The 24,411-nt window shown below is 41.2% G+C and overlaps 2 protein-coding genes across 3 annotated transcripts in view; both read left to right on the top strand.

The window, feature by feature from the left end:
• The first annotated feature begins 30 nt into the window (after window positions 1-30).
• LOC311606961 (uncharacterized protein) lies at window positions 31-14,760 on the top strand. Of its 2 annotated transcripts, none has more exons than XM_084798408.1 (5): window positions 31-94; window positions 7,340-7,500; window positions 10,302-10,360; window positions 14,307-14,388; window positions 14,633-14,760. In XM_084798408.1, exons 2-5 carry the CDS (start codon window positions 7,369-7,371, stop codon window positions 14,687-14,689), a joined length of 330 nt encoding a protein of 109 aa, XP_084654534.1. In that variant the 5' UTR covers window positions 31-94; window positions 7,340-7,368; the 3' UTR covers window positions 14,690-14,760. The 2 variants fall into 2 exon arrangements, with proteins under 2 accessions (XP_084654534.1, XP_084654535.1); XM_084798409.1 differs by lacking the exon at window positions 31-94 and adding an exon at window positions 3,996-4,102.
• A 2,758-nt stretch (window positions 14,761-17,518) lies between these two features.
• The window catches only part of IFIH1 (interferon induced with helicase C domain 1), a 53,068-nt gene continuing 46,175 nt past the window's right edge, over window positions 17,519-24,411 (top strand). Inside the window, exon 1 of the mRNA XM_084798621.1 lies at window positions 17,519-18,366. Coding sequence (XP_084654747.1) covers window positions 17,914-18,366 — 453 coding nt within the window. The 5' untranslated portion in view covers window positions 17,519-17,913. The remainder of the gene's footprint in view (window positions 18,367-24,411) is intronic.

Below are 24,411 nucleotides of genomic sequence, written 5' to 3'. Positions count from 1 at the left end.
CAGACAGCTGTGTTCCCTGTGTCCTAACATCATGCCCCTCTGGCAAATGAGAGTGGAAAGAGAGGAGTACAGTTCTAGCCATCTCTTCTTACAGGTATAATAACCCAACAGGAGGACCTAACCCTCATTACCCCAGCTAAATAATTACCCCTAAAGATTCAGTCTCCGACACTATCACATTAGGGCATATGACATAAATATATAAATTTGAAAAGGGCATATGCTTGAATCTGTAGCATACAGAATCTGAAAGTCAAAGGAGAGACACTTAGCTGTAATATCTACTGTTACAGTGTCACCTTGGATCCACTGTGCTATTTGTTTGTTTACATTATGCTAAAGTGCATTCACGTGGATTTCTAAAATATATGTGTGTAGATATTGTTTTATTTTCCCCCAATGAGGGGAGTGGGAGCTCTGTGTACCCAAGCTCTGTGAATATTCGCCTTGGGCTGAGCCCAGAATGCATTTCTTTAACTATCCCCAGCCCTAGGCCTGGAAGATTCTGACCTCTGTAGAAGCTAATCTTCTGCAAACCCGGACCTTGAAGGCTTCAGCTTCCAGGCCCTGACCACCAGTCTAGGCCTATGATGTTTCAGCCTCCAAGACTTAGAGCTAAACAAATTCACTCTTTATGAACTCTCACTGACTGGTTCAACTCAGTTGTTCTGCCTCAAAACTCCTCTCCAAACTGACTGATTCAATCTGGCTTCTCTCGTGGCTTCTGACTGAATTGCTTGCTCCTCTTGGCCTCAAATGAACTCTGGCAATATCTTTTCACTTTCCAGCTCCTTCTCTTATCCTGGCCTATTCTCTCTGCAATCTGTCTCTGTAAAACTGTCCTGGTTTAAAAAAAAAAAAAAAGCCACACCCACGACTCTTCACACTGACCTCACTACCTCCTTGTCCCCTGCTCCTCAGGACCTCCGAGTTCCAGGGATGCTGGTTGGGGAAGATGCTTGGATCTTTCTCAGGGAACTTTTTTGGAAAACAGCTCCACTGCAGCTGAGGACAGGGCAAACCGGACAAACAGGGTGGGGATTCTTAGCTTCCTAGGCTTCTGAACTCTCCCTGGAGGAAGTGCAGGCCTTTACCTGGATTCCAGCGCTCTAGGGCAGAGAGAATCCAGGTTCTCAGGGTTCTCTGCAAGAAGAGGCCCAGAGGCTTCTCTCCAGCAGGGAGGGAAGTCCCAGTATCTCTGGGCTTAGAAAGTGCAGAAAGCAGCAGCCTGAACCACTAGGTGAAAGGGGACAGCACCGACAAAAAAGCCGAGAACTGAACTTTACTGTGCATTCTAAGCATCGTGCATTCCGAGCAGAAACGTGAGCCAAAAGCCAAAAGATTAAAAGGGAGCAAAAAGGCAGGAGGAGAGAGAAGGGCAAAGGACCAGAAGCCTCAAAAGGGAAGGATCATAAAGGCTGGACCCGAAAGTCCAAAAAGCAACCCCAACTTGGGAATCCTGGGTTTTTAAGCCCTGGGAGTTGTGAAACAGGAGATCTCAGGATATGGCTTCTCTTTACAGTAAACATCTTAAGAGCCTTATCTCCAGAAACGGGAAAACAGCCTTTGGTAATCCCAAGGTGGCTTTGAAGTTTTTATCAAAGCAGGACCAGGTCTATGACATCAGATGGGATGTAGGGGCCGCTGGGATCAAAAGGGCGTCTTCACCGCATTAGACTCGCTATCCGGAGGGGGGTGGATTTCAACTTCCTCCACCTCCTCCTACGACCACCACTGCTCCTCCTTTTTCTCTCCCTGCTCTGCTCTGAAGTCACCTCTGCCCTGTGCTGTTCTCTTAAGAACCACACATACCCTGTCTCCGACTCACTCTGTCAAATCTTCCTCTGATTCACTACTTTGTCTGTCCCTCACTTTCAAACATGGCTGCTTCCTTCCAGAAACTAGTCTTGCTTTCATTGTTTGGGATTAGAGGTGTGTAATAAGGGTGTGTCTGTAGTCCAGCCAGATCATACTGTAATCCAGGGCTTGTCTGCATTCCAGCTGGATCACACAGACCTAGCAGGTCTTTGGGTGTGGTCCCTTGCCAGAGCAGCCTTGTATGTGTACACACAATTTTGCATACTTTCTCTAGAAATTAATTTTTATATGTTCATGTGCCATACAAACAACAACATAAGATAAAGCCACTCCGCTGGAGTTTTATTATAAGTTCGCAATGGCTTTTTTTTCAGCAGCTAAATAAAGGTTGCTGTCCACCCATTAAGACAAAGAGAGAGAGAAAAAATAAAAAAATAAAAAACAGTTCTATTTGCCATTTATTATACCAACCAGCCACTTAAAAAATTGACCTTTCTGGAGCTAAGCTTTCAACAACAGTTTTCTGCTTCTAATTCTAGTGATATTAAGTACTGTGTTGGCAGAAGCACCAACTTTATAGCAATTTAGCAAATCGTGCACATATGAGAAGTGTCACCAGGGCTCCTTACAAGGCTTTTGAATACACACATCCTGCCTTGGTTATTTAGCCCTGTTAAGCAATTTGGATTCAATGCAAACTCTTGAGAAATATTGATCACAATATGTGTACACAACTAAGGCTCAGCATGAGCTATAACACCATAATTAGTAACCCTCGGAAAGCGATCTGCTGCTCCGGCAAGACTGGAAAGAGGTCTGTGGTAACTTTTTACTCCACGCTGCAGGCTTGTGAATATAGATTGTATACAGACACTGTAGTAGTTTCCTACACTTGCAAAACTGAGTCCCTAGAGCCATGTAAGCCAAACACTTTGTTTCCAAGTACTTAAGCCCATTTGTTAGTAATTTGCTTATATATAATTAAATAAGTCAGCACATCTATACAAAAATATAATAATATTGTCAGCAAAAAAAAAAGGCTCTGATCTTTAAATAGATTATAGGCTGGCTAAAAATCCTCAAGCGCTGTGCATGTGTATGAAATAAGATCACCCCAACTTTGTAGAACCATTAGTGTGAATAGCCAGGTAGTAAAAATGATTAAATTGCAATCCACCTATTAATATAACATTCAATGCCCAATATGGGCATTGTGTGCTTTAACATGTTCGATCTTTACAACTGTCTTTTGAAATAAATAGTCCTAGTGATACTGTAGATAGAAACTGGGATGTTAATAAGTGGCTTGGTGAGGAAGACACAGGTCAGAACTGTTAGCCATTTAAAACAAAGCAAAACAAAATAAAACACAACCTGATTATTCCACAGAGCTTACGTAGTTTCAAACAGGTAAGCGAAGTCCCTTTCTTGGGTCTTTTAAAGTGGCTTAAAATATGATAATGGAGCGATTAGACACTTAATTGTTCTAGTTACCCGAAGTTAATAAAAAAGAAAAAAAGCCTAAATTCTTCTCTTCATGACTGTAGGCTTATGTACTGATGTAGGCAAGGAGCCAGGAGCAGAGCTGGTGCCAGGACCCTAAGTGGTGCAAGTAACGTGCCAACCAGCATACCTTGGACATTTGCTTTGCTTTCTGGCCTCTAACCATAAGGCTCAGTTGCTATCCCTTCCCCCTGAACAATATCTATGGCACATACAACCACACTAAGGGACTGTAGTGAAGTTTTAATTGGAAAGGTATTCACATAGATAAGAGACGAAGTGAGGAATAGCATCCTGCTGCAAGTATCATTAGACCATTTCTGTCCTTGAGCTGAAGATGCAAAGACAAGGATGGCCAGGGTGCAGTTACTGAAACCTGGGTATCAGACTCTGTATGAAGGAGACACACTGACTGCTGACCTTCAGCGTCTCAACGCATGATAAACCGGATGAACAATAGTGGAGGAAATAAATACTCAGAACTTACTTACTCTACTCCCTGACTCTGATCTTCCGCCAATGATTTGTAATCAGACACCAGATGAGGAAGAACTCCATGGAATCAGCCCATTAAAGTCAGAGCTTCCTAGGCACAAAGCAACAGAGAGAAGGATGGAGAGTAGACATTCAAGGACAACCAGACCTTATCAAAAGCTGAAAAACAACTTCCACACGTTAACGCGATTTCTTAGTTTAACAGCTCTTAAACTAGAGCCTCAATCTATATGATTATTGTCTACAAGTGTAAGAAATGTGGGAGCATCCAGAAAAATTACAAAAGGTAAGTATTTACGGGATAACTATATTGAACTGCACATTTGGCTTTTGGTTTTATTTGGTTTTGGGAGGGGTGGTTTTTTTTTTTTTAATGTGTCTACTTGGATTTAATTAAATATAAATACATTATCTGAGCAAATAGACTATACAGAGGTGTAGAGAGGCAAGGGAGAGAGAGAGAGGGAGAGACGTAGAGATAGAGAGATAGGGAGAGAGTGGGAGGGAGAGAAGGAGGGAGGGAGGGAGGGAGGGAGGGAGGGAGGGAGGGAGAAAGAATATGAACTTAAAGCTTAATCCACCAGGATTACAATAAAGACTTGGGCCACCTAATCCATGGGAACTATGATAACCAATTCATGAGAAAAAGAAGGAAGGAAATGGAAGAGAAAAGGTGTTATCTAGTAACTGAATATCTATGTGAGAGTAACCCCATAAGGTGTCTAATAAAACCAAACTTGATGGTATAACAAAATATAATTACATTTTAAAAAGATACAAAAATGTGTTATATGGGAATACATGGGAAACCAAAAGATATAAAGACAAGAAATATTAAATACTTATATGTTGCAGAAAATTGGGTGTTCATGTTTATTATTGATCCATAGATTATTTTTATGGGGCTATCATTTGACCTGATACCATATCAATAAAAGACACAGATAGCTGTTAGATCTTTTGGGTTTTGTTTGTTTGTTTGTTTGTTTGTTTTTCTTTTTTGTTTTTTTTTAAGACAGGGTTTCTCTGTGTAGCCTTGGTCACTCTGTAGACCAGCCTGGCCTTGAACTCACTGCCTCTGCCTCCCTGAGTGCAGCTATCCCTTAGATTTGTAATATGCCCTAAACTCTGGGGCTGGGCAGAGATTATCCCCTGAGCCATCTTTACCTCCCAGGCCCACAACCCATGCAACTTGCTCTAATAATACCTAGCTAGTCTACTTCCCACCCAATAGCCCATAAATACTTGCACATATCGAAACAGGCATCTGGGCTGCTTTCCTGCATCACTGACCCTCAGAGCAGGCTCCTCCAGGCCACATTCTGTTTATTCATGCTAACTCGTGGCAGCTCTGCCTCTTCCTCTTCCTTCATCCTCTTCCTCTTCCTTTTCTTCCCTTGCTCTTCTTCTTCCTCACTTCTCCAAGACTTTGACCCTTCGCTCTGCCTACCTCACTTCCATCCAACACAATTATGCAGGCAACTTTACTTAGGCAATCAGGGATTCTTTGGAGGCAAGGTTATACAGCATCACTTTGGCATATGTGAGGGTCTGCTTGTAGAACAGTAAGAATCTTGTGGGGCAAAGCAAGTAATCCAATACAAAGCACCAGACAATTCCCCCTTTTCATCTAAAAAGGCTATTTTAAAAATTATATACAGTAAGAACAATTATGAAATAATAATAAAAAGTATTAGGCAAGACTAACATAGTGCCCAGTCTCTAGGTATTTGGCAACCTTGAGAAAATATTATACATCCTATCTAGGTGGCTCTAAAGTTTTGTACCTAAATCATTTTCTATCATATCTTGTATCTATCAACCTAAAAATATTTTTTTAACTCCTGAATCACTAAGGTTAATTATAAAATAAAACAATCTTGTCTTCAACCTCATCAGAGCCTTGAGAAGGGATAAAATTATCTGAGTAAATAGGGAGTGCAGGTTAGCAGCTTCCAAAATAAAAAGAAAAATACCGGAGACAGTTTGACGTCTGGATAGTCACCTAAAATCTCTCTATAACGTTGAAGCATCATCTTCAGCCTTCTGGCCCAGGATAACTGGCAGACATAGCTGTGAGTCAGGAACTATGAAGGACTTGCTTACCCTGTTTTGTCAGAGGTAGGCAGTTAGCTTAACTTGAATCCAAGTCTTGTCCATTTTTCAGACAGTAATTCTCTGCAGAGAGAGTAGGGGCATTACCTTTTGCTCAGTTGAAGTAGACTCCAAATCGGAGGTCCTATGATGCTCATCATCTTCTGCCAAGTAGAAAGGGGTGTTGTCAGGAGCTGACATGCCTCAAGTCAAAAAAAAAAAGGCCTTAAATTAATAAAATATCTTTAAATGCCATATTCAGGAGGTCTCTGGGGCTTTTAATACCTCTATCTATCTATTTATATTGGCATATCTATCTATAGAATCATATCTATCACCTGTCTATATCTATCATAAATCTGAATAGGCAAACATCGCTTGTTTTTTTAGCTATTCCCTGACTCAGAGGAAAGCAATTGATTAAATACAGTGCACCAGATCACGCTGTAACACTTTTGTGTCAATTTTATGTAAAAAATATCTTTCTGAGCATTATTGTAGATGAATCTTGGGTAAGTTAAGAAGTGGTTAGAAAGAAACAAGACTTGTGTCCTGGAAAGCCATTTACTCAAATGATATGTTAGCCACACCATATGGAAAATAACTTACTACCAATACCTTAGCTGCAGCATTCTTCTTCTTCTTCTTCTTCTTCTTCTTCTTCTTCTTCTTCTTCTTCTTCTTCTTCTTCTCCTCCTTCCTATTATTTTAGATTTTTCTCAATACCTATTTCATCACATCACTGCCACTCTGATGACAACAGAATATTGTTCATTGGTTTTTCAGCAGTTCCTATACTAACTCGTGAAGGAACATTGCAAAACTACTTAAGAGATCTGGCAGTTGAGCAGCAGGCTCAGCTACTGAGTATGAAACATGGGCATGCATCATGCAACTTCCTTGAATCTAGGTTTCTTCTTCTGCAAAATGAGAATAACTGCCATCAGAAGATGAATTAGTCCCTTCCCTGTTATGATGAAGACTTCAGAGTGGTATATATGGACAAGCAAATTTATTAACTCAGGCAACCCCAGTCCAACGTTGGCTTCTGATCAGGCTATACTTGCACACGGCAGCTTTCCCAAGATGAATATCACTCCAGCTGTTCCTGCCACCTGCACTCGGAGGACATCAGAGAGGGTCCTTCTCGACTCCACCCCTACCCTCCCCCCTCAACCCATGATTGAGCATCAGCCAACTGTCAAAAATAACTACAAGGAAATTAATTCTCTTCTCTCTGCTTCTAACTGAATTCTGGCCCCAACCTTATCTTAGCACTATAGTTAAGGTGGGGGGCATGTGTAACAGCTTGAACTAATTGTGCTCTAAACCAGTGGTTCTCAGCCCACCTGATGTTGTGACCCTTTAACACAGTTCCTCATGTTGTGGTGACCCCCAACTTAAAACTGTTTTTGTTCCTACTTCACAGCTATAATTTGTCTACTGTTGTGAATCATAATGTGTTTTAAAGACAACTCCTGTGAAAAGGTCATGCCACCCAAAAGAGGTTGTGACCCACAGACTGAGAACTACTGCTCTACACCTACAGATTCCTATTTTATGGAAAAGAGATCAATAACACAAAACAAGGTTTGAGAGCGGGAAAAGAGGTTGTTTTGCCTGGGGAATTCTGGTGCAGTTTTACCAAAAACATAACAACGAATACTGAGCAGGAAAAAGTGAGAAACTCGTTCATGATTCCACTCAGTAGTTGTGAAAACAGAAGTGGCAACATGTAGAAAGTCCTGGAAAAGAATATAGTTTTTTTTTTCAATGACTAGCACATGGAAGATACTTAACACTCAGTCACTCAAGATCGGGTGTCTTGGGGCTGGAGAGATGGCTCAGAGGTTAAGAGCACTGACTGTTCTTCCTAAGGTCTTGAGTTCAATTCCCAGCAACCACATGGTGATTCATAACCATGTATAATGAGATCTGGTGCCCTCTTCTGGCATGCAGGCAGGTATAACACTGTATACGTAATAAATAAAGAAAATTTTTAAAAAAATATATTGGGTATCTTTTGTGTGCCAGACTATAGACTGTTATGGGTTACATAAGATTTAGAAGGATAAAAGCACATTGCACAGCCAGTGGGATTGAATTTTGCCAGGAATGACATGTAAACAAAAACCTGCCCCCAACTGCAACAGAATGAGTGATTAGCCTGTAGGAAAGTCGATGATAACATTCCCTCCCAACATGAGCTAGGGTCAGAGGAATAGGAAGGCCACCCCTAAAATAATCCCTAAAATCCACCTCAGAACTTACCATCCTGCCCGTCACATCCAGGTGCCTCTCCTCTAATGGCTCTGTAGCCGAAGGATCTGAGTCCTATGCAGCTTCATTTAAATGTTTTTTTTTCCAAGACTGAGTAGAGCATTAGACCTATGGGGGTAATGAGAAGGTTACACTCGCTTTTACAAAAATAATAACACTTTAAATCCTAGCCATGGCTTTAAATTCCCATTGGGAAACGTAAATGACTTGCTTTCCCTATCAACTGCCTCAATATAATCTATGATGTATGTAGTTAGCTTTGCTCAAGCCAATCCAACGCCTCTAAGACTAGTTAACGAACGCCCACAAGGTGGCAGCAGAGGAGTCTCACAAGGCTGATGAAGAAAACAAGCTATGTCTTTTCACTCACTGAGGAGGGATGAACCGAACAAAGTCTGAGAATTGACATTGATTGTTTTGTGTCTGCCAGCTTGTCGGAGGTGATACCTGGCTATGGAGGGTCTGGAACATCAGAAATAATTTTGTGAGATAAGTTTCAGGCTTTTTTTCCCTCTGGTTCATTGTGGTTAGTCCACAAAATAAATGCCGTGCTATACACTTGGTTACTAATGAGCTGTGTACTGCACATTTATAAGCACATATTCAGGCTGTTCATAAAGCTGATAGAGCCTTCCTGAAGCTGGTCCAGACAGCACTTATAATCCACATCTATAACCTGGTTTACTGTTGTCTATTAAAGTCACAGATCCTTTAGCTTGAAGTATTTTTAAAATAAATAATTTGAAATCATAAGATAATTTGAATCACAATATTATTGAAAAGAGAAAAAAATAGTCACATAGTATAAACATGTCCTGAGACTTTTTTTGCTGATTTTGTGGGAAAAAAAAAAAGAAAGAAAGAAAAAAGAAATGAAATTATGTGTTCTAGATACATTCTGATAATTTGAACAAGATGTAAAGATCAGGAAAAAGTATGCAAGCTCTGAGATAAATATATTACCAACACCAATGCCCAGTGTATACATTGCTAATTAGGAATTTAAAAGAAAATTAAGAATGTGGTGGGCAGTGTTCAATGTCAGCTCAGCGCGCCCTGGAATCACCTGGGAGGCAAGCTTCTAAGCACACCTGTGAGGGATTATGTTAATTGTGTTAATTGAGATGGGAAGACCTGTCCTAAAAGTGGCTGAAACTCTCCCTGGGCTTGAGGCCTGGCCTAAATAAAAAGAAAAAGAAGAAGAAGAAGAAGAAGAAGAAGAAGAAGAAAACATGCCTAGAATTCATCTTACTCTGCATTCTGATTGTGTGTGTCACATGACCAGCTGCTTCCTTCAATCTCCTGCCTCCTTGACCTCCTCCTATGAACCAGCAGACCTACTGTGCTCTTAAACTGTGAACCCAAATAACCTTTTCTCCCCTTATGTCGCTTTTGTTATGAGTTCTTCTATTGTGGCAACAGGAAAAAAATTATTTTATGGTGCATCATAATTTCGTAATATAAAATGTGGTGTCGTTTATAATCTCAGAAAATATCCTTATTACCTTCCCTTCCTTTATCAACTCCCCACTCTCTTTTTCCCCTGTTGTAGCAATAGTGGCCTACCATTGATGTCCCTTTGCCTCACTTAGCCAAGCAGCATGGCATCCAGATTCAGAATCTGGCCACTTGCTAAAACGAGATTCTATGAGAAACCCATAGAATAAAGACAGCTGCCTAGCCAAGCTCACCTGGCTACTCTGAAGAGTATAAATATATTAAGTGTGAGGTCATCTAAAAACTCATTTTTACAAGAATTCTCTATTTAGTCTTTCATACAGTATTTGAAACCACTTTACCACAACCATATAACCTTAGTGTGTAGAGCTGAAAATAAAAAAAAAGTAATCTGGTGTCTTTTGGGGGAGGGGGAGTTATGAGTCTCAGACCTTCACCCACTGAAATATATCTGAATCTGTCACCTTAGGCACAACAAGCATGCAACAAAATGGCTGTTCTTTCTATTCCGCTGGAAGTTCAATTTCCTGATAATATCAAGAAAATATAAGAAAATTAATTATAAAAGCATATAGGATTTAAATAACTATAAGTAAGACATGTTTTTGAATAACACGTGAACTGCTCATTGTTCATCCTCTTTGATGAGCCAGGAGATTAAGGAAACAAAGATACAGACAACAGGGGTGACATCACCAAGCCCCTTTCCGTAGTAAGTCAAATAACCTGATTTGTAACTTTTCTTCCATTTATAAACATTAGGTAACTTTTTCAGTTGAAGTCATACGTGATTTAATTTTTCTAAATGCGAGGTAGAAATTTATGCTCTAAAGTATCCCAGATGTTACTGTTATTAAGTTATGTATTTTATGTACTATATAAAAGATTTATTTATTCTAAGGAAATGTATTCTAAAAAAATTCTAAGTGTCTACTTCGATTGGTTTGGCAGATGAATGCTCCAAGCTACAACCTGCTCATTAACAAATTAGTGAAAATATAAGTAATGTTAGTCAAAATGAATTACATGTAATTCAGAAATGTGTCTGAAATGCATAATGCATAATCCAGTTTCCCAAATAATACCAGCCTAGGCATAAAAAATAAGAAGAAGAAAAATATGTGTAGAGTGTATACACAGGCAGTTTGTCTCAGTCTTCCGTTGTTGTGGTTTGGTTTAGTTTGTTGTTCAACACAGGGTTTCTCTGTGTACTCCTGGAACTTGCTCTGTAGACCAATGTGGCTTGAACTCAGAGACCTACCTACCTCTGCCTCCCTCCCAAGTGCTGGGATTAAAGGTGTGCACCACAGTGCCTGCCTGGCTAGATTGTTTCAGTCTTTTATTGCTACTGTAGAAAAACAAAAACAACACACACACACACACACACACACACACACACACACACACACAGGAATAAAAAGACATCCAAGATAAAGCTGGCAGGCTCTGACTGAGGAAAGTCTCCATCTCAGCTTCCTAGATAGTGTCTTGATACTTTGTGCTCATGTGGTAGATAGAACTGAAAAATAAAAGCAGCCGAAGTTACCCCCAATTTTTTTGATAAGCAACTAACTCCGTTTTTATACCCTAATCACCCCCTTGTTTCATTGGATTTTTTTTTTTCCCAAGATGAACATTGGTGAGGATTCACACATTCAAACCACAGCCGATACTCTTACTTACTGACTTTACGTTTATGGATTCTACACTTGCTAACATTTATCTATGACCCCCCCCCTCCCTAGACAATGTGGGGACATGATAGCACTGTGCCCGAAAATGAGCTGCTCTATTCCAGTTATCAGAATGCTCAGACGTGAGTAATAACTTACACAGGTCCCCTGTGAAGACCAAAGAAGACTAAAGGAACTCCAGGCATCCCTTAAGGGCCTTTGACTTTTGAGCTGGAATGCCTGGGAGATCCCAATGGCCTGAAGTGAGATAAGAATAAGATGATGAGGTATGAGGTGGTAATAGCTGCCACTGCTTCTGTAGCATCTATGGCTCTGGAAAAGGGATGAAATGGTCTTTTTTGTTACTATATAGTGGAAAGTAAGAAGCAACTGAAGGAAGCAAAAACAATGTTCCCGCCCAGTGTGGATTTCATGAACAGTTGGAATGCATGCCTTTCTAATGTCCTCTTTAGGACCCCCGCCTTACCAACACCCGCCCTTCCGCATGGCATGCTGTTTGCTTCTAAGGCTGCCTTCCTTCTGCTCACATTAAGAATCTACTCATTTAAATTAACTTTGAATTTAGCCCAAGCCTTTGGCTTCTCTCGGTGGACTCCAGTGCCAGGACACTAATGCTTATGACATTACTCATTTGTCAACATGCGCCAGCCATGAAACATTTGAGTCAGCCCAACCAAATATCCCATCTGAGGCTAAACATCTGTGTCCATATACATGACAAGAAGCATCTTAAAGGAAGCAAACAGGGTTTATTTTTGGCTAACAGTAGAGAGGAACATAGTCCCTGTAGGGAGGGCAGGGAGGCCGGAGCAGTTTGGCACCAACTGAAAATCAGAGGAGAAAGGGGGCTAACAGGGATCTGTTGTTCCCTCCTCTCTTCCTTCTGTGCTCAGTCTGGGGGCTCCAGCCTCTCTGCTGCCTACACTCAGGTGTGTCTTTGCTCCTCAGTTAAACCCTTTAGAGACATGGCCCATTGCTTGCCATCCTAGCCTCACTCTGGTACCTCCTTGTTCACCCGTGTTCTCATGGTGACTTCCCTTCTCTCTGTTGCCCACCTGAGACCCCTTCACTGGGATCGGAAGTTTTACCTTAATTCTCCTGCCCAGCTATAGGCTGTTCAGCTCTTTATTAACCAATCAGAAGTGATGGTGAACAACGTTTACTCATCATGGAGATAAGAGAGGCTTCATAAAAATGAAAATTCCAAAGTCCAGCCTGAACCATATCTGCACCAGCACAGAAATCAACATTTGAATAATACAGAGACAATCTTTACACAGTGTACAAACACATTATCCCAACATGGGTGAGTGAAGAACTGGGGAGGATCTGGAGAAATTGGGGGAATTGTAATCAGAATATATTGTATAAAATATTTTTTCAATCAAAAAAAATGAATACTCATCACACAGTACAAAGTTCTGCTTCTATGTTTTGGCTTCTATGCTACGTAAACAAGGGCCTTTTTGTAGCCCATTTAGTGCTGTGTTGTGCACATTTTTGCACTGTGTTGGTGATCCCACTGTTTGGGATGCTTCTCATGAGTACAAATGAGTGTTGTCTCTTATTCGTAAGCACAGAGTGCTGGTTATGAGTGATTCAATGTTAAGAAGTCAACATTATATATTAAACACAATGTCTGTAATTGCACTCAAGCCAGCATTCTGTCATCAATAATCTGATAAAAATGTGACCAGAGGGTCAAAGGAATGCAAGGTTGCATAATCTTACATTTATACCAGGAATCGCACATGCATTATCCTACATGTGTATGGGATAATGTACCCACATGCAAACGTGACTCATTTATACAGGGATGCACATGTATGTTTATGTGACTATGCAGATGTATGGAGGCCAGAGATTGGCATCAGACATCTTCCTAGATTACTTGCCATACTATTCTTTGAGATACAGTGTGATAGGAAACCTAGAACTCACCAATAGGAAGCTGCCCTATACACACTAAGGCTCCACCCATAAATGCCCTGTCTCCACTATCCCAGCACCAGGATTGCAAGTGAACACCTAACCTGGCAGGTTAGTGGTTTTTAATGATACGAACTCAGGTCTTCATGCTCATGTGGCAAGCATTTTGCCAGCTGAGCCTAGCTCCCAGATAAGTTTCTTGAGTATTATTCATATTATATACACTTGTGTTCAAATGCTTTATTTAAAAAAAAAATAAGTTTGACACTTTGAATTAGGAATTCTGGATCTGGAGTCACTGTATCTAAACATTGTATTTAAAGACTCTGCTGATGTAGTGAATAAGAATGCAATGTTTGAAAGTTGGTACAGGGGAAACAGGAGGCAATAAGAAACTGTTGCTTCCCCATCAGAATATATTCAGGCTCAAATATCTAAGCCTGATGTGTCCATTGGGTAATGTCAACCAGGATCACAGAGTAAATCAGTGGCAGCCCAGCTACATTTGACAGCGGATTGCTCTTGAGCATATACTTAGTTTTTTATATTATTTTCTTTTCTTTTATGTGTATGAGTGTTTTGTCTACATGTATGTAAGGGCACCTGGTGCCCATGGAGGCCAGAAATGGGAATCAAATCTTCTGAAACCACTGTGTGGGTGCTGGGAACCAAGCCCACATCCTATTCAAGCACAGCTATTCTTTAGCACTGAGCCTCTATAGCCTATTAAGCATTTACCATAAAATAGAACAACCTGGGCATTTGAGGTTCAGCTACTATTTAATAAAAACACACAACAGGAACAGCTTTCAGAGGTACCAGCCAAGTCCTAGCTATAGCGAACACATTTGAAAAGTGAGTCATTGACCATTCACATGCGAAAAATGTTTTCTAGGGGAAAAAAATTATAAGTGTGCACTAAAAACCCAAAGGTTAATTGCATTGGTAAAATAATTAGGTAATGAGTGTCAGGTTCTAATAAACTTAACTGGAATTTCTTTTTCTGTTTTGGGGCTTGTGCTGGCTGCTTCTCAGTCAACTTGTCATAAGCTACAGTCATTTGAGAGATGGGAACCTCAACAGAGAAAAAGCCTCCAGCACGCCAGGCTGTAAGCAGGTAAGCTAGTAGACTGCTTTCTTAATTAGTGATTGATGTAGGATTGATTGTGGCCAGTACCACCCCTAGACTGGTAGTCCTGGCTTCTATAAGAAAGCAGACTGAGCCTTCGCTAGTGTCACCCTTGTAGATGCTGTGGAGTTTCCATTGCACTAGGTTTCTACCCCGCCCCTCCCCCCCCCAATTCCAGTTGACTTTCCCAGTATTGGACATGGAGCTTGAACTGGCCACCCTCTGTAACCAGGCAAGACCTCAAGTGGAAGAACTGGATCACCAACCCGGCCACAAAACCAACCGCTAACCCGCAGTTTGTCATGCTTACGGGAGTGCTGAGACCTGAGCTTAACACAATTGTCATCAGAGAGACCAGAGAGACTTCATGCAGCAACTGATGGGAGCAGATTTAGAGTTCCACAGCCAAATAGTAGGCGGAGCTTGGGGATTCCTGTGGTCGAGTGGGAGGAAGGATTGGAGGAGCCAGAGGGGTCAAGGATACCACAACAACACAGCCCCACAGATCAACTGTCTGGGACTCCACTGGGCTCACAGAGATCAGGGAGCCTGTATGGGTCTGATCTAGGTCCTCTGCATATATGTTATGTTTGTATAGCTCTATGTTCCTGTGTGAACCCCAACAGTGGAAATGCTCTTCAGGCACCCTGAAGCCAGAGTCTCTACACACAACGACTCCATGCTGTTAGGCTAAGACTGAGAAACACTTGACTTAGATACTGTGGGTTTTTTCTTTAGTGAACACATATATAGATAGATGCACCAAAAGGGGTTTGCTCATAAAACTGGATTTAATGTCATTTTTTTTTAGCTATGACCATCTCCACTTCTTTATTATATTTAGTATATGTGTCTGTGTCTGTGTCTATGTGTGTGCGTGCATGCATGCCTGCGTGCTTCTGTGCCCATACATGTTAGGAGAATGCAAATGTCAAAGGAAAAGTTGTAGGAAGTTGCTCTCTCCTTCAGCCATGTGGGTCCAGGGTCCATTTCCTGTTGTCAGGCTTGGTGCCAGTGCTATTACCGGCCGAGCCATCTTGACTCTCCTATTTTTGCTTCTTTAATATTAAAAATTGCTACAAAATCTTAGAAATAACAATCTATATTATAACCTGTCCCTGTGTTACCATTTAGACAGGATGCTAAAGAGTGACTTGAAACCAACCAATGGGGGCTGAAACAGATATTTGAAGGTTTTCAAAAGAATAGACAATTCTGAACAAGATGAAAAGAAATGAGAATCAGAAAGACTTTCTCCGAGGAGAAAAGAAACAGAAACTTAATTTTGAGAAAAGAGGAATGATGACGAAAGTAAAAGCTAGGAAAACCTAAAGGGAAACACTTTTTTTTAAAGTGCAGAAGATAAATCATCAGGCAGAAATAAAAATTGAGAAAAGTTATCCAACCATCAATCCCTTCAGAATCTTCAGTGTTGGAAACCAGGGGAAGATGGGAAAATGCCAGGGACTAGAATGATTTTTGGTTTATTGGTCAATTTCTGCTGTGCCATATAGAACAAAATCCATAGGCAGCTGGGGAATTGGATGATATATTTTGTAATAACACGAAAAGATACCTGTTGCAGATTCAATAACTAAAATGAAGTCTAACTCATGCCAAGTCAATGCCCCCGAATTAAGTAATGAAATATTAAGGTTTTACGAAGAAACAAGGGGAAGAGCCTACAAAGCCTTGCTTGCAACCACCTGGGCAACTTCATGAATATCTATTTGTGTATCTGACAAGAGGCTTGCCCCTGTGGTCAACACATAATGCCCATTCAAGGAAAAAAAAATCATCAAAGACTTGGTACTCATAAAACACTGTACAGGTTGCAGTTCATAGTCCTTTAGAATGGATCTTAGCTATGTAATAGTAACTAGATAATCACCCAAGGGCATAGTGGGGAGTGCTGCCCTGGTTGTCATGAGCCTCATGGACATTCGACACTCCTCCTACTGTTTGCAAAGAACCCCCAGGCCTCCCCGGACTACCCGGATTTCCGTGAATATCCTTCACTAACAGATTAAAATTTCTAAACATGTCTTTCTGACAATTTCCGTTCTCCATATGATTCTGGACCAGGAGGTTCTATTCATCGTGTTAATGTACCTCCATATTTGGCCATCTCGTTGCCTGCTTCGTGGAGAGCAGAGACTCACATTTCTGTGCTGGCTGTACTGAAACAAAGCTGCCTGGGTTTTTTGATTTTTTTTTTTGTTTTGTTTGTTTGTTTTTGTTTTTTTTTCTCTTGTTTTCACTGTGAATGCTTTCTCTCTCTCTCTCCCCCCCGTCTCTCTCTCTCTCTCTCTCTCTCTCTCTCTCTCTCTCTCTCTCTCTCTCTCTCTCTCTCTCTCCCTGAAATCACATAGACAAATGTTGATGTTTACTACAAGGTGGTACATTAGTTGCTAATTAAGTTACTAGATGCTTCAGCCAAAACTTCTTGTATTCCATCCAAGAAAAGAATGGCAGCTATATCAAAAATAAGTTGTTGAGGGATTCTTTTTTTGTTGTTGTTTTGTTTTATTATAAGAAGGTTGTCTATACTAAAGGATATGGGAAGCTGTCAGTCTTGGCTTTCCTCTTAAACTGAGTTGGTGGCTAAAGTCAGCTTGCAGTATGCCTCTGTCACTTAGGCAGCCCTAGGTCAAAGCTGAATAAATATTATACTACTCATAAAAGCAATGGAAAATAAAGCTGTTTAGTATCGCTCACTTTTGTTTGTATAGTTAAGTCCCAGTTCTCGGAAGAACTAATTAGTTTTGGGAACCCCACTGGGTGTGAGGTTAACTGGGGGAAGGTTGCAGACATGCCTCCTGGAGCTCCTTTATCCTGGAACCTCCCTTCACCTGCCCTACTCCCATCCCTCGACCCCCACAAAGGAGAGTAACTCAATTTTTACATCAGGGTTTAAGGCAATTCTTCATTTTCCTTTAAGACCTTTAAGACCTCTGCAAGTGAACTGACAAGTGGGTCGGGTCATCTAAGGAGCACCCAGCTGAAAATAAAGCATTACAGAGCATTGCTTGCTTTCTCAACAGAAGGGAGAATTCGTTTTCCCTCTGGTTTTCCACTTTCCTATAATATTCTTGACCAAAGTCTTCGTCTAACCAGTTGCATCCACAAACCTCCTCCTCCTCCTCACGAAACTAACGTTCTGGGCCGGAAGTTGACGTTGGTAAAGTCTGGAGAAGAGAATCGAAACAGAAACCGATCCTGCAACTTCAAGGATCTGTGGGTGGAAAACAATACTTAAAGCTCCCCGGCGAGACTGAGAGCGGCTGAGCCGAGGCAGAGTGCGTGTGGTCCCGGGTCTACTCTCACTTGCAGCAGCGCATTGCTAGCCCACCTGCCACCTGCCGGGTGCCACCATTTGATCCAGTGCTCTGAGACCACCTGGTACCTGCGGCCTCCCAGGCAGCGCAGGCGGGGGACCTATTATTCTCTCTCACCTGTGGATTGTCTGCCAGCCAGCTCGGAGACTCCTCTCCCATTCCCTGAGAACCAACCATGTCGAATATCTGTTCTGAGGAGGACAGGTTCCGCTATCTCCTCTCATGCTTCAGGCCCAGGATGAAAAGGTACATTCCGGTGGAGCCGGTCCTGGACTACCTCACCTTTCTGCCCCAAGAAACCAAAGAGCAGATTCTTAACAAGATCACCACCTGTGGGAACACCAGCGCAGCGGAACTGCTGCTGAACACCTTGGAGAAAGCGAAGTGGCAGCCCGGCTGGCCCCAGATGTTTGTGGAGGCCCTGGAGCACAGTGGCAGCTCCCTAGCTGCGCGCTATGTCAAACCCACGCTCACTGATCTGCCGTCTCCCTCAGCTGAGACCTTCCATGATGAGTGCCTCCACCTGCTGAACCTCCTACAGCCCACTTTGGTGGACAAGCTTCTAATTGATGACGTGTTGGACCCTTGCGCGGAGAAGGGACTGTTGACACCTGAGGACAGAAATCGGGTAGGTGTCACTTTAGATGGAGTTGGGTTTGTGGAAATGTTTTGCAAAGTAAGGTTGCTTGCGCTTTTCTCTATAGAGAGTGGCCTTTGCCTTCTATCTGCAGACCTGCCCCACCTTGTACGATTCTTGTTCAAAATAACCCGCAGAGGGTCCTTTTAACAGATTTGAAAAACCAGGTAAGTTAAACAATTCACTCCTGGTCTCCCAAGGAGAATGCAAGCGGACCTGCCATCATTATGATTTATTCAGTCCAGGTGATGCTGAACTTATGATTTAGTTCACCTACACCTTAAGACTGGTAGTCAGTTAGTTAGCTGTGGCCCACCTACCGCATCTAGCCTTCTACTCATATTTTAAGAACCAGAAGCTAAAAATGTTCTTTGGCTGTCTGATTTTTTTTTTCCATTTTAAGAGTCAATAAAGTTTTATTGAAACTCTCTTCCTTATTGCTTATCTACTCTTTTCACAGTTGGGTGGGGGAAATGTAGCCTACAAAGCTAAAATATTATCGGGTCCCCAATGTACCCCATTCATGCCTTATAGTTTGCACATCTCATTAAGTCTTGGTGTAGATGTGATATTATGCCTAGTTTCTCTCTTTTCTTTCATCAAGGTTTCCATATGTTCTAGAATTCAAGTTCAGAGAATAGCCCATTGACAAGCAACTGCTACTACTCCCGGTTTTCCACACTAGTGAAGGGACAGGTGGATCTTTTGGAGTATCGCTTGTACGGATCAGTTGAACTGTGACTTATTGATGCTGGTTGTTTGTAAAGAGTGACGATGTGCCATGTTCTGCATAAATGGTGAACTGTGCATCTGCTTGCCCAGTGTTGCAAGTCTTGTTTGGGGCCTGGGGAGCTGTCTCGGTGATCAGTGGCAAGTGCTATTCTTGCAGAGGATGGGAACATCCTGTCAGGTGTCACACAGCTGCCTATGACTTCATGAGATCCAGGGAGCTCTGATGACCATGGCTTCCATATTCACTACACCCACATGCACGTACTCTATCTCCCCCTACACAGAGACACACCATTAGAAACAAAAACAAAAACAAAGAAATTTAAAGTCTTTATTTGGAAAGCATGTGAACAAATATCCCATTACTATGAGTCAAAGGGTTCATGTATACATTGCTACGCTTTGGACATTTTCTTCTTTCTGATTCATCGGTTGTAATTTCATTCTTCACTCTGGGCATCACACCGATTGGCTATAGCCTATAATGTGATTTGGCCTTTAGCTAACTAATATCAGTAGTCCTTCGTAAAGCCAGCAGCGCCTACCCCTACCCGGAGCCAAATATGCATCTCAAATTCATGTCCAGTTTCTCCAACAAGTAAGTTACTTTGCACTGTTGTCAGCCGCCGCATTTATATCACTTTGTGTATTGAGAACCGGCTTAGAACGCATTATAGTAGTCCAGCTGGATGTGACAAATGTGTACATCACTGTGGCAGAATCTTAATTTGGAAGAAAGCATGCAGCCTCTAAGCCAGCTGGAGACGGAAGATGGCATTTCCAGCCACAGTAGCTGTTAGGAGGTCCAGAAGCAGCGGAGTCCAGTCACACCACAAAGCTGTTTATGTTTGATGCCGTGACGTCCCGAGTGCCAGAGAACCAGCACTTCCCCTTATTTACGCTAAACACGTCTGCCTATCTGCATCACTTTTGTCTTGCCCGTGTTGATTTTCTGCCAGCTACATTTTATCCCAGCTCTTGATTCTGGCAAGCTCAGAGGCAGCTAGCAGTAAGGCAAGGGATTTGACACGAAGAAGATGGATGGTAAGAGGGACTTTTGTGTACTGGCAACAGCTAAGCAGAAACAATCCAAACTTTCTCCCAGTGTCACATTTCTAAGGAATCTGGGAGAGCAAGAAGAGCTCCGTTCTGAGGGTAAGGAGCAGTGGTGGGTGAGTCTGCAGGAGTCTGCAGTCTTTTCCTCGTGCGTTAATTTCATATTATCAGCTCTAGAAGTGACCAGGAAGCACCATGAGAAAGTAGTGTTACATTTGGAGGACTCTACAGATACAGAGGTCATCAAGCATTTAGCTTACAACAGAGTGAGGCGTGGCACAATCACTGGAGCTGAGCCTGGTGGCACAGGCCTGTATTCCCAGCATTTGGGAGGCAGAGGCAGGGGGATCACTGGAGAGTTTAAGGCCAGCCTGGTCTACAAAGTGAGTCTGGGAATAGCCAAAGCTACACAGAGAAACCCTGTCTCAAAAAACCAGGCCAAAAAAAAAAAAAAAAAAAAAAAGAAGACTTTAGGCTGGGAAGGTGCAGAATGGAGATCTGTCTTTACATCTTACTGTATGTGAGATTTGCTTCCCTGATCGCAAGTCTACCTGGGAAAATGAGTAACACAGTGATTTCTAACCTCACATCAATACTAATTAAGAAATATTAAAGAGAAAGCTTCATAAATAATCAATGTTATTTTGATATTGACTTTGATTATTATCACACATTTTGCTCTATAATTTAGGTGTAAAGTTTCAGGGATTTAGGTAAGTCTCCTACATAAAAGCAAGCCTACCTCTTAATGTCCCTGGGTTAAGGAACAGAAAACTGAGCTGAAGACATATAAGCTGAATCACCTTGTCAGATGCTGAGAAAAAGATAGTTGATGAGCATTAAATTTCCAAATTTGAGATTTGGTAACTTCAAAAAGACATCAAAAGTTATACTTCACTTACCTAATTAATCAGGGATTCTGAAAATGGCTTTTTATGATTCGTTTTTGTAGACCTTAGGCTGAGCAGCTACATTAATTTTGGCTTCTTAACCCACATCTTCCAGCACTAGTTGGCCCCCGGATGACTTCAGAATAAGTAACCCAAGAATATATTTGACTCACTGACTTCTTCATTCTTTCAGATTGAATGATTTCAGTGGCATCTTTGCCATGTACCAAGCTAATGTGAGAAGACTAGAGAAAAATACAGACGCAGTGCTTGCCTGACATTTACGTTATGGTGTTAATCAGAGTTCAGTCTTCCTAGTTGAAGGCTGTCTGCAGCATTGGTGAGTCAGGAAGTTAGACTCACTGATAGTTACAAGAGGTGTTCTACAGACAGTCAAAACAGAACGAGCTCTCACAGTGATGGAATGCTCCTGTACAACCCACTCTCCCCAGTTGGCTTAGTGACAACTTAGGGGCATCCATCAATGCATATCACAAAGATCTCTGGGACAGACATGATCACATTGGTACAGTAATATTCCTATGAGCCGTTATGGAGAGAGGGATGCATGGTCTAGCCATGGCTTACATCACTGACACCTGTAGTCTTGGGGGATCATACACCCTTCCTCTACATGGAGAACTAACATGATATTTCAGATAGACACTGAGTCTAGCTCTCCTGATATGAAGTTGAATGTCCAAGTAAGTCTTCCCTTCACATGTTATCTTCCGTTCACATGTTCCCTTCACATGTTGTATTATCAGGCAAATTAAGAAAGACAAAGGCCATTGGGGACAAAAAGTAAAAAAGATATGGCTAAGATATTAGCAATGCTAGTTTGGCAACTCACTTGCTAAAACATGGACAAATTCTTGGTTTAGGATATGAATTTTGCTTTTAAATTTGCTATCCTCTGATAGTTGAACCCTCCTGGATTGAAAAGATCACCATAATAGTTTAAATAGCTACCTAAAATATCATAAGAGAAAGAGAAAACTTTTGTTCTAAACTGTACATTTGCCTTGGAAATCCAGTGCTTAATGAAAACAGCAATGCTTTCTCCACTGATTTCTGCTGAAGAGAAAAAGAACTTCAAATTTTGGTTATTGATGTAGTTGACTGTCCTATCTACCCACAAACATACCCATTTTTCATATTCCATAAATTAGCTTATATGGTATCTGTGGGCATTTTTTAACTTCACAAGAAAATATTTGAATTGGGGAGGCAATCCTTCTGTGTCCTGCTATACTTATAAATGGATATTAACCTCCTGCGGAATTGAAATTATTATTCTTATCTGTTGGGATCTAAATATCACTATGATATTTTAGGAAAACAGAGCAAGCATAACAGCTGCAAGGGAGCATATGACTCCTTTAAAGGACATGCTTTCCAACACCAAGAGAGGAAGACATTAAAAACTGAGAACATTGATGAAGCTAACAAAACAAAACAAAACAAAAACACATAATACATTCAAATAATAAAAACATTTGGGAAGAAATACAGCATTGTGATCCTCAAATATCTGGGCTAAAATAAAAACATGAAATCTCAAATTCTGCAATAAATATAAACTTGATAGAGTAGTGGTTGAAGGAAATGTGGTTAATAGAATATTCTTAGAATTTTACAAGAGTATTAATTACAAAGCTTAAGTCACTGTCCTTAGAAAAACCCTGGTCGTTTCTGTCAGAAAGAGTTAAAGCTGATTAAAGGATGGAATAAGAAAAAAATGGGTATGCTGAATTAAAATAAGAATCTGAGGGTGCTGGAGAGATGACTCCAAGGTTGAGAGCACTGCTTGTTCTTTCAAAGATCCTGAATTCAATTCCCAGCAACCACGTGGTGGCTCACAAGCATCTATAATGAGATCTGGTGCCCTCTTCTGGTGTGAAGTTGTACATGCAGGCAAGACAATTGTATACATAAATACATCTTTTAAAAAAAAAGAATCTGAGATCAGTTTCATTTATGTCTATAGCAATGTTTCAGATTACCAGAAAACAAACAAACAAACAAAAATCTCACTTAAAGTATGAAAGTGCCAGTGCCTGATGCCAAGACTATCACTTTGATCCTTCCAGGGACCCAAGTGGTAGGAGAGAACCCACTCCAGCAAACTGTTCGCTAGCCTCCACAAGCACATGGTATGCCCCACACCACACTCCACTAACAGATAATAAATAAAGATGTAATTAAAATCATCAAGGGTGAAACTACCTTTTGAGTGAGATCCAGGTGGGCACTCTGGATACCAAGTATGGTCTGCCAATAAACTCTTTGCAAAAGCAAATCCTTTCCCATAATTGCTAACGAGAGCTAGTACTTCATGCCGGTGCAGCTGCACAACTCCAAAGGAGCCCTCATATACTAATGCTATGGAATATAACGGCAAGGCTAGAAAGCCAGGTATATTTTGTAGGAGAGGGCATCTTCAATCGAGATGATTGGCAGAGACTGGGAAGTTTGAGAATATGTAAGATTACTTCTCATCTGGGAGGCTGATTAAATTATGTAAGACTGTGGGGAAAAAATGTTTGAACAAGTGTTTGGGTTCTTTTCACAGACAGAATTAAGTCAGCTCTCTCTAAATAGCTCCTGTACATTTTTTTTTTAAAAAGAAACATCCCCACAGGTTGTTTCAAAGCACAGCTAGCATGCAGAAAACCCACAACTTCTCTGGAATGTGGTTCTGGTGTAGAAAGTAAGGCCCAGGAAGGGGAAGTGGCATGTTTAATGTCAGAGATAGCAAAGGTTGGCCGAATGTCTTCCTAGCCTGGCCTGAGTTAGCATTTTCTCCATATATTTATTACTCTGATTGGAACTGAAAATATGTCCTTTGATAATGACTGTACAGATGATGTGTATTTTAAAATGATTTGTTAGACTACTTACTATGAAAGAGAAAGCAAATGGTTATTACATTTTGGAAGGAATATATATATATATGTGTGTTTGTGTGTGTGTGTGTGTGTGTGTGTGTGTGTGTGTGTGTGTGTGTGTGTAATTCTTCCTCATATCTAAAAGGGAACAGGGAAAATGATTTCTCATGATATCGAACATCCAAAAATTTGGAGAAGTGTTGTCACTGCAATAGTAAATATTAAAAATATTAAATAGGGAAGAAGGTAAATCTGTGTCACAAATGACTTAGTTCCAAAGTGGTAACAGGCAGGGAGGAGGCCATGAAATGTTTGGTTCTTCATTTATAAACTTCATAAATGAGATTGAAAGTAAATAGCAAGCCTATAATACATTGAAAATAAATGTCGTCTATTCTGGAAGAGAGAGATAGACAGAACTGGTGGTCCATTGGGCAGCCAGTCTAGCCAAATAAGCAAGTTCTTAG

The sequence above is a fragment of the Acomys minous genome, assembly GCF_964271855.1.
Source record: "Acomys minous genome assembly, chromosome: 10".
NCBI classification, from domain to species: domain Eukaryota; kingdom Metazoa; phylum Chordata; class Mammalia; order Rodentia; family Muridae; genus Acomys; species Acomys minous.
This window is presented reverse-complemented; position numbering and strand designations above follow the sequence as displayed.